General features: G+C 39.4%; 2 protein-coding genes across 2 annotated transcripts; both read left to right on the forward strand.

Moving 5' to 3' along the window:
* The first annotated feature begins 136 nt into the window (after positions 1-136).
* On the forward strand, positions 137-2,575 carry LOC106134077 (uncharacterized). The gene is made up of 4 exons (XM_013334034.2): positions 137-786; positions 1,382-1,588; positions 2,016-2,156; positions 2,387-2,575. The coding sequence occupies exons 1-4, from the start codon at positions 631-633 to the stop codon at positions 2,573-2,575; spliced, it is 693 nt and encodes a 230-aa protein (XP_013189488.2). The 5' UTR covers positions 137-630.
* A 2,465-nt stretch (positions 2,576-5,040) lies between these two features.
* LOC106134112 (uncharacterized) lies at positions 5,041-8,250 on the forward strand. The gene is made up of 5 exons (XM_013334082.2): positions 5,041-5,663; positions 6,576-6,785; positions 7,212-7,412; positions 7,574-7,752; positions 8,013-8,250. The coding sequence occupies exons 1-5, from the start codon at positions 5,604-5,606 to the stop codon at positions 8,083-8,085; spliced, it is 723 nt and encodes a 240-aa protein (XP_013189536.2). The 5' UTR covers positions 5,041-5,603; the 3' UTR covers positions 8,086-8,250.
* Positions 8,251-11,285: the final 3,035 nt, after the last annotated feature.

Raw genomic sequence — 11,285 nt, forward strand, 5'->3', positions numbered from 1 at the left:
AAAGCCCCAATATGAATGCAATTTAATTACAATTTGTAACAGTAACAGGAAAACAAAGGCATGAGGAATGAGTAATCACGGTTCCCAACAAATGACCATTTCAGCAAAATGGGTCCTCCGACAGTCGCCCGATAGCGGCACCGGAATCATGTTATCTGCAGTCAGCGTTCCAATGCACTTTGAAGGAAAACATTAATTACAAACAGTTGAACATTTCAACAGTGAACTTATAATTATACTTGGGTACTTATTTGGTAAGGCTTTGATGTAAAGTAGACCATCAGACTAGTGAAGCTTTGCACTGGTGAAGTGAAGAATAATGTTGGAGATTGTTAAACTCTTGCAGTGAAGTGACTGGTGTCTTTAACAAAGTAGTGATAAGGTGAACTTAAAAGTAGTCAAGTGAAGTGAGAAATACCTATATTGGAGAGCTTTTTGAAAAAGTTGAGCATCAAACTAATGAAATGAAGAAAAATGTTAGAAATATTTGATGTATTTGTGAAATGACTGGTGTCTTCGACAAAGCAATAAAACAAAGTCAAAATGAATCTGGTGAAGTGAGAAATACTTATACTGGAAAGTTGAGCTTCGAACTAGAAAAGAGATATAAAAAAATATTTGAAATATTTCATGTGTTCGGAATGTGATTGGTGTGTTAGACAAAAAAAGTTATTCTTATTTGTAAGAGAAGAAGCAGTGAAGTTGATAAAAAAGTTTAAAAAACAGACTCCTATAATGACGGTGTTAGTGTGCGTCATGTTGCAGTACATCAATCTGCTGTTGATGGTGAGATCTAATAGTACAGTGCAGGAGTTGGTATTCGAGATAATATTCACCTATAAAGAGATGTGGTCTTTCCAAATTATGGAATGAATTTGAGGAGCTATGGCGTACATATAGACGCAAAATTCGTCAGATTTCTGTTCAATATCGTTACGATTTGTTAGGTTTGGGATTTTAAATTTTATCAAAAAAACGTTTAATAAATCAAAGTTATGATCGTTCCTCATGAAGAAAGTAGTCAAAGAGTGTTTTTACTTTGGGTGATTTATTTCTTAAGAGAAAATCTACATCGCAGAATTATTGTCTAGGTTCATGGTATGATCCTGCTGCAATTTAGCGATATTTGTGAGGTGGCTTCGGCTCTAATAATAGATGAGTCATCCGTTAAAACCATTAACTAGTCAGTTTATGTAATTAATAAATTATACTTCTATTACACGTCATAAAAGCTATTAAACTTTTCATTTGCTTGTGGATACATTCGCCAAGTGATTTATTATACTTTAATCTAATTCTGTGTCATTTGAAAGCATTGGATGAATCAAACTCTTTATTTGCGGCCGTTCACCAATAATTAATTTGTCGTCATTGAATACAGATGATGGCGGGGGCGGGGCTATCGACGGCGACGCTGCTGCTCTTCTTCGCCAGCTCCACCAAGTATCCTCTGCGGTCGCCGTTACTGCTGGAGTGTCGTGTAGCGACCGCCGCGCTGACCTCGGTCGCGGCGACCCTGACCTTGCTGGGGTTACTGCTGCAGGCTGGACTCGGAGCCAAGACCTGGCGCCGCCCTATTCTTATTACAGTAGGTGTCTTTTTTTAAAGTGGCCCATTTGTCTTTTTAAGACTGCTGGCTCTGTCTCCCCCGTAAAAGATAAAATGTGAATGTATGAACATTCTCGCGTTTATTCTGGTTGCGTCCCCGCCTGCCACGAATAATAATACCTATAGGTGGGTTTTCAGGTTTAACATACTTACAAAAACTACTTATGGGTACATAAAAAACCACTTTATAAGGTTTAGAACTCTGTCAAACATTGTTTCTTTTTTAGACTATAGACAATTTTGACTAACACAACAAAGTCAGAAAAAACTAAAATACTGTACCGACTCCACGTAGAAAGGTAACGACAAAGAAGCAGAACAAAGTTCGGTTGTGTAAGTCCTAATTATTGTTTATTTTTTATTCTACCAAGTTTTGAAAATGATTATAAAAGTGAATTTGTTTCCAGTACTCGGCAATGATGGCGGCGGTGGTGTGTTGCGAGGCGTGCGCGGCGGCGTGGCTGTGCTGGCGGCTGTACCTGCTCGTCGCTGACCAGCGCCTCGTGGCGGCATTCAGCTGGAACAAGATCTATGCTGACATTGTTAAGGTTAGTTTATTTTAAAGTTCTTATTATAAATAACGATCAAAAACTAGAAGAATTTGCAGGCTAATAGGTAGAATTTCATACTGAGATGTTCGAAACTTGTGTTACGAGATACTCCGTTGTCAAAACTATCTTATTATAAGAAGGATCTCATGCCTATCTAGATCTTCGAACACCTCAATCAGGATGTAGCTGAGAAAAAAAACATCGAATAATTAAAAATGTGCTTTCAGGAGTTGACCCCCGACAGGCCCTACGTTTTGTATGTGGCCGGGGCGTGCGCGGTGTTCTGTGCTGTTCTGCAGTGCCTGGCCTTCCTGCTGGCAATCCTTGCCTCCAGGTCTTCAGCAGGCTTGGGGACGGTCCCCGCGGAGAGACAGCAGTCAGCAGACCGCGCAGACAACAAGACGCTGCTTTTGTAAGTAGTTAGTTCCAGATAGACCTAAACATACTTTGTCATCCGAGCAGCGTTAGTCGAAACGGTTAGGTGATACGCATAAAGGCATAAGTTCAAATCCCATCTCAGCCATGTAACAAATAACATTAGTTTCAATACTAACCTTTGCCCTTATGCTCTTCAACGACCAATGTCATTTCAAACTTTCGCACTCATTACATTTACTTTTTACGAGGGCAGCTATTGTGCGTCATTAAGTGTAGTTCAGTTATATGAGGTTAATGTGTAATTTCAGGTCTTACATGCGGTCTCCCGCGAGCACCCCCCGCTGCTTGCGGCCGCTGAGTGGCTCCAGCGCCGAGTACCAGCCCACTCTGCTGTAAGTCTTACACGTCTTCTCGGCACGATTCTGGATTGGGTTAGTCAAGCTTTTACACGAAGCGACTCTGAATCCACACTAATCTTTGTTCCGTATTTATATTTGTCTAATAATTATAGATAGGAAATATAATTAGATTTACAAAAGAAACATTGATGTTGGGAACAATAATTAAATAAAAGAGATGATTGACATAACGCACAGCCACAATCACTGGGCCAAGAGATTAGAAACGGGTTTCTTGTGTGGTGTGGGGGTGTACACAGAGAGGACCTCCGAAATTCCCGCGAAAACTAAATAAACAGAAATTTGTGTTACTGTGGCGATATCTATACGCCACAAGAAACAAAACTAAAAAATATAATCACGCGGCGCTATCAGTCATAAACAGCGAAAAACCTAAATCGCGAAGCAAAGATTTCACGGATTGGAGCTGTATGTACAACCTCCGACACAACATCGTCTGTCGCGCGGTTCCCCAGGCCTAACACCTAGCCTGGCGGAAGATCTTCCCTTTGGTGGCGGTCGAGCCGAATCATCGCTCTCGCTACATTAGTATTCTAAACCACAAAATATGTGCCGTGTGGTTCCCGGCACCATTATAAAAAAGAATAGGACCACTCCATCTCTTTCCCACGGATGTCGTAAAAGGCGACTATGGGATAGGCTTATAAACTTGGGATTCCTCTTTTAGGCGATGGGCTAGCAACCTGTCACTATTTGAACCTCAATTCCATCACAAAGTCAAGACTGTTGGCTCTGTCTACCCCGCTAGGGATATAGACGTGATCATATGCATGCATGCATGCATGTAAATATGTCTTTAACTTAATTTGAACCCATTTTAATCTGGATTAAAAAATTTGGCTATGTATCTGTATACATCTGTGTTCGTCATAAAGATTTCCACGTGAACTTGTTATTTTGCAGGTCCAAAGATAAGGATAGTAGTCGGCGGTCGAGGCGGTCGCGAGGCTGGCAGCTGCAGCCAGATGTCGGCTGGAAGCAGGGGTAGGGGATTCTGTAAACAAGCCCAGAATTAGTGAGAAGGAAGGGAAAGGCTGCTGCGAGCTGGAAAATATATTCAAGAAAAAAATTACCAACTATTTTGCTGTGCTGCTGCCAATTACTGAACTATTTAGTTGATCGGTGAAAAATAACGAAAGCTGAATTTTTTTATTATTAACAGAATAACCTAAGTGGTCCCGAAGCGTTGCGGCAGGGGGTGCAACTGGGAACACGCCAGGATGAGACTTCTTACAAAAAATCTTCATTTACTGTAAGCTTGTAGGTATGAAGCTCGTACGTAACGCATAATAATTATTAGTTTTCCTCAGTAATTTCATTTGTGAATAGTCAGTAACGTTGCTTTAATATTAATTATACAAATTATGTGACCAAAAATTGTACTTAGTGACATAAAAATATATTTTGTTAAAATTGCCTATCTACATTTATTGTCACCTGCTGTACTACTTCGACTGTTTGCCGTTATAATCCTTTGGTATCGTTATGATCTTGAATATGGTCCACATAATATGTGACAGCTGCAAATTAAGTACATGTGTGTAAACTGTCTTAACAGTAACCCAGTTTTGTATCAGATAGTGAGAACGAGAACGCAACAGTTCCTGCTTTGTTGAGAGGAAGCTATGGAACGTTTATCTGAATACTGCTTAATGGAGATTTTTAAAAGATCGCTTATTGAAGATTAAATAAATAAATAAATAAATATATACGGGACAAATTACACTGATTAAGTTAGCCTCGAAGTAAGTTCGAAACTTGTGTTACGAGATACTAACTCAACGATACTATATTTTATAATAAATACTTATATAGATAAACATCCAAGACCCAGGACAATCAGAAAAAGTTATTTTCTCATCATGCCTTGACCGGGATTTGAACCCGGGACCTCCGGTGTCACAGACAAGCGTACTACCGCTGAGCCACAGAGGCCGTCAATTTTAAAGTTATTGATTAAGTTAAAGTTATCGAGAATTTTTAATCTCCACCTATTATTTCCGTATCTATCTATTGTATCTATTTAAAAAAAAAATGCTTTCTTATCTTCGCCGAAAACGCGAATCGTGTTCTATCATTATCATCCGACATTCGCTATTTAGTTTTCGTGCGATCGACAGCTCGTGTGTTTTATACAAAGTAGGTAATGAAAACTCAGGAACCGGTGGGAGCCAAACAAATTTGTTGGTAATCGAACTGATAGTGGACCGATAACGTGTATCTTATCCGGCCAAGTACACAACCTCATCGTGGCTCGCGCATGCTCGTGCGCATATTGTCTTCGATTACATTTTTAAATGCATTTTTCAAAATATTCCTGTGACGTTTTATATTAGGTATTAAAGTGCTTTAAGTGTATTCAGCGCGTGCAAAATGCATGAGCCCGGTTTAACCCTATAGGATGGACGAGCTTAAACTAAAAGGACGTTATTACGGACTTTGAGCAGTTTTCTATGGAGTTCATCGATCTTGAGGCAGGCGCGATTTGAATCAGAGTGCATCTTATGGTTTCCGTTTAAGAGACAAAAATATAAAGTGTGTGGATGCAGCAGTGGAAAGCTTGTGTTAAAGTGACAAAGCTTTATTAAGGCAGAAGGCCCCCCTGAAGGTGGTATTTAGAAGTTACCCCGGATTATTTACGTTCCCGATGGCGCGCGCTGAACGAGTGGCGGCAGCTGTGTTGCCGCATGTCAACCTGTTACTTACGGTGAGTCACGTATCTGATGCCTTGTTTATATTATGAACTTCCAAACGTAAGCGAGCAAATGGCAGAGGTTATCTGCGATTCTTATCAGTCTCTCCCCCTAGTGATTCATTTCCCGGAATTAATAATTTGCCACCTAGAATTTTATTTATTTTTCTTTTACAATTTAATTATATAAAGTTGATATTGGTCAAAAGGTGAAATAATATGTTTGCGACTTAAATATAGTTATATCTCTTAGTTCCAGAGTGGAACGAAAAAAATTACTTGATGCCTTGCCCTTAGCTGACATAGAATAAAAGTCACAGTCACATTAGGTATATGTGCGAAATGCCTTTTGTTCTGGGAATTTATTAACTTGTATGTTTTTGTAGCACAGACATTATCACTCGAGCCGGCCTTGTGTTAGTCATCCGCGTTGCAGTTTTCTTATCAATTTTTTACATTGATTTTGGTTTATCACTAGCAATTCATACACAAACATACTTACATATAATCACATCTATATCCCTTGCGGTAAAGACAGAGCAAACAGTCTTGGAATAACTGAAAAGCCGCATTCAGTTATATGGTATTGAAATTCAAATAGTGACAGGTTGCTAGCTCCTCGCCTACAAGACAAATACCAAGTTTAATGGCGACCTTAGTCGCCTTTTACGACATCCATGGGATGAAATTAAGTGGTCCTATATTATTTAGTGCCGGAAACCATACGGCATAGAAATATATCACAGACTTATCAAAATATAATTGTTGAATACCTAACACAAACCTAATTAATAAATTGTTGACTACATATCTCAATCTTAAAGCCAAATGGTTGGACGTGGCCTATCAGACTTCTCAACACAGTTGGCTCTGTCTACCCCGCAAGCTATATAAACGTGATCATATGTATGTATACCTATGTGTCAGGTGATAGTGGGCGCTGGCATCGCCACCTCGGCCCGCCTGAAGTGGGACCCCAGCACGTACATCGTGGTGCGCGAGCTGCTGCCGCTGGAGTACCGCGTGCTGGCCGCGCTGCTGCTGGTGCTGCCGCTGGCGCTGCTGCTGCTGGCGCACCTGGCCTCGGCCGCCCTGGCCGCGCGCTCGCCCGCCGTGCGCCGCGTGCTGCTGCTCGTGGTGAGTGACTGTCTGGCCTGGGTGATTTCACGAGGTAACTTACTGGTTTTTATTTGTGGTGAGTATTGCACGTATACTTATCAATTTAAATTACTTATTTTTGTTTGTTTAAGACCGATTATAATTTGACCAACCTTTAGTGACATAGCTTTTCTTTTAGGTATTTTTTTTTTTAATTTTTACTGCATGCAACCTAGTGGTTACTAGTTAATAATGATGTTGGTAATTCGATAATCATGTGGACTTTAACATATTTTTTCTTACTGATGGGGTATTTTTACGATTGACAGAATTATGTGCTTGTCAAGTACCTATATCACTTAAATCAGAAAATGCGAACTTGTCTTTGATAACTGACTGATTAACATAAGGGTTTTATGAAAGCTTATTAGGTGCTGTTTAAAATGCAATTTAACGTTGTTTCAGTACGCGATATGCATGCTAAGCTTGTTGATCGGCGAGGTGGCGGCAGGGTGGTGGGTGGGGGGCCGCGCGGTGCAGTGGCTGAACTCTGCGCAGGCGCAGCGGTTCGCTGAGCTGGCGGCGGCGCGCGACGACCTGCGCGCGGTGCTAGCCGTGCTCGCCAAGTGGCACCCGCTGCCCGAGAGGGTGCATCAGCTTATTGACGTGAGAGTTTATTTACTTTCTGTATCATTGAAATACCAAATGGCATTCGGATGCCGAAAACACTATTGTAAATTTTTCATATTTATTTTGCTTGAAGATCAACAAATACCGACACTGGGAAATTAACTGACTAAAAATTATCTTTTATGATTATATTCCAGGAAGCTTCCGCGGATTTGCCGCGCAACGCATACTGCGCAGCCTCGTTCGCGTTGCTGTGCATCGTGCTACAGCTGCTCGGCGCCGCGCTCGCCGCGCTCATTGCGCTCGCGCCGCTCTGCTCGAATCGCTCGCGCCGGGAGAGTACCGGGACCGACACCGACAGTCAGAGATCACTTTTGTAATTATATATAAACTTATTTTTGTTTTAACGATATTTCAAAGAAACTACTGGAGTAGGATTGTTGGAGAGAAAAAAAAACAGAGACAATTAAATATGAAGCTACTAAATAATATACTTAGAGGCTTTAAAAACCAAATTTTGACGACAAGATACTCTTAGATTGGACGCATTATGTTCGAAAAAAAATGATAAATGTGAGCATACGGCTCATTTGTTACATAATATTTGTTATACACTAAACAGTATTTAATGTTTAGGTACAGCAGCAAGACCAGTGACCGACCCTCCCTGAAGACCATCTACAAGAACGGGCGCCTGCAGATCGTGTGAGACGCACGCGCTGGCCAGCGTAACCTGCCCAAGTCACTGCGACCTCCCCCCACACCGCGACTTGGAGTCACGCGCCGGATGCCGTGATATTCAGTTCACTGTTACTGTCGTGTGATCCGCTACACTTTACAGACTGATTTCTTAATATAGTGAATTTTAAGTATATCTATCTACTTGCCATTTATTTTTATATACAAATCGCTCGATCGAAACATTTTCCTGAACCCTTAAATCACTTGTCATATTTCAGAAACATTTTCAACTACAGCTTCCGAATCGTTGTGGTACATTTAAAATTATATAAAATGTGAAATGAAACACCAAAAATAGTTCAACATTTATTTATTTATACATTTGAAATTGAAAGACGACCGACGCGCGACCCGCCGCGCGCCCTCTACGGCCTTTTCAACTTGGTGGTACATTTTAAATTGGTTGGTCGACACCATGCCTCCAGTCTATACATTAATTTGCTTTCCAACATTAAGGAAAATAGTTAAATCATTGTCGACCCCTATAATAAAAGTTGAGGGACTGAGTGTCATCGGTTTTGAGAATGAAATGCTGAGGCAGCGAGTGGCGCGTCAGCGGCGCGTCGGGCGGCGCGGCTCCACGATAGACGGTGCAAAAATATATCAACAGTGTAGCGGCCGCGGTGGACAACAACTTTAGTTTCTCGTACAGAACTATAACAGAACGTGAGTGAGGACGTCACAGAGGAGATAATTGCGGAGACTAGGGCACATTGAGTCGTCTAGGACATCATTAACAATGTACCTAAAGATCGTTTGCGTATAACTTGGATCCAATAATGATTATCATGAAATGCAAAAATATTGGGACTTACTTTTAGAAACGCGGCGATTTAAAAGAAAGGCGAAATTGTTTATAACTATCAAAAAATAATACAAAATGTCATAGTCTCGTCTTTACGAGAAGTTCCTATTATCTACTCTGTGATGGTGGCGGGGAAGGAACATTCGTTGCTGATAGAACCGCCAACGTTGACTTCTGCGTCGAGCAGACGATCAGGTAATAAGCTTACATCGTACATAAAATACATAGATTTATGCAAAGATAAACAATTTACAGTCGAAGGAAAGCGAGAGAGTTGCCGCAGCAACCGCTATGTAATCTAACGTGTATAAGTTATATTATAATATATATAAATTTATCTACTCATCACACCATGATATGACATCGCTTTTCCATAAATTATACACAATATTGAACGACACTCGCACTTATATAATACAAATAATGAAGAAGCAACAGTGAACATTGCAATAATTTGTGCTACGAGTTTTCACAGCTTCGTAGCATTGTAGGCGTAGCTCGTAGAACTTGGGTGGCCTTCAGGTTTATAAGATTGGGAAAATGTACACCTTTTTTTTTACAAAAAAAAAAACAAATGAATTGAAAGATAGAGAGCAGAGATTTGAAAATAGAAATGCTGTAATAAAACTTAAAGAACAAAACTTGAGCCAAATTCTACAATAAAGACTATATTTTCTTATAATACAAGTTTAAATAAATAAGCTATGCCTACTAAATAACATTCAGTATCCAGCTTATTCAACTTTGCTTCGCTTTTAGTTCCATACATCGCGCTCCCGAGCCTCAGAGCGCTGTAGCTGCTCGACGACACACGACAGGTGACCGCGGCCGCTTGCGGTCGGGCCACCGGTCTTTGACATAAATATTATTAAACCTACATCGTGTAAGATACATTTATAAGTATAATTAAAAAATAATTTATCTAATATCTTGCACCCATAGATATATGAAAATAAGTTTTCCATTCACACAGTCTGTTGAGACATTGAATATTTTATGATTATCGAAATAACAATATAATGTTAACCAAATTATAGCAAACCGCCATTAAGTTTGTTGAAACTCTCTTTGAAGTAAACAATCTCATTATAATAAATTTAACATCTTCAATTTCGAAATTAACAGGCCGTAGGCCTTCTTTTTGATAAAGCGAGTTAAAATTGTATCCACTAATTCACTTTAAAAGTGAGATTAGGTTTCTTTCTCTGAAGTTTAGGTCTTAACGAATTAAAATATTAAGTTCCAAATTTTGTAAATAATTTTGAATAAAATAACAACGTATGAACAACATGATTGCCAACGAACAGGCGCCGGCTTCCGAGCACTCACTATACTTAACAATTTAACAAGAAGGGGCCATGTTTATGACTAGAATACTTATATTTTGATAAATATCACGAAGTCAAAGCTTTATACAATGGGAAGTGAATTATCAATTAACTTTGAATATGTTCACAAAATTTTAATATGTTTGTTAGCGATCGTATAAAGCTTGGACTCTATTGTTACTCTGTGGTGCGTGTCAACGGCAAGAGTTGTTCTGATCCTAGTGGAGAAGGGACAGAAGACAGACTAATTGATGCGTATTCTGAAAACCTGAGTAACACCTGTCAACATATCGAAGTCCACGACATAAATTGTACACTTAGAAAACAATGACTCAATTCTGATTCTCCCTCAGGATTTCAGAATAAGATCGGAATCGAAGGAAAACGATCAGAATCGTGGGCATAGAAATCGGAATAATATGGACAATGGAAATGTTAAATTGTAGTTAATTACACTGAAAATTATGAGGAATATCTGTGACGTAGCCTGGCATCTTATGTAGTTTTTAACGCAGTTGTAAAGCTATCAAATAAATCTCAGAATCTATACTAATATTATAAAGCTGAAGAGTTTGTTTTGTTTGTTTGTTTGTTTGTTTGTTTAAACGCGCTAATCTCAGAAACTACTGAACCGATTTGAATAATTCTTTCACTGTTATATAGTCTATTTATCGAGGAAGGCTATAGGCTACATTTTATCCCGGATTTCCTACGGGAAACGTCAACATTGCAGGTGAAAGTTGAATGAGTCGGCCATCTGCGAGCTTTCCACGCGAACGCTGCGCAAACCAACAACGATATAGTAAAACAATGTACTAAAGATGTGAAGTACTCATTTTTTGCCACAAAAAAGTCCGCGAGAGCATATATCTATCTCTTAAGGTTTACTTACAATAACCACTTTTATGTTCATTTTTTAAGATTATTTTTTCATTATAAACATAAGTTATTTTGAAACCAATTTTCTTTAATTCAGTATTAATCCTTATCCAAATAAATATGTTTATTACTTTCACCTTTTCATGTAGACTAAAA

Source organism: Amyelois transitella, chromosome 8, assembly GCF_032362555.1.
Source record: "Amyelois transitella isolate CPQ chromosome 8, ilAmyTran1.1, whole genome shotgun sequence".
In the NCBI taxonomy this organism is placed as follows: domain Eukaryota; kingdom Metazoa; phylum Arthropoda; class Insecta; order Lepidoptera; family Pyralidae; genus Amyelois; species Amyelois transitella.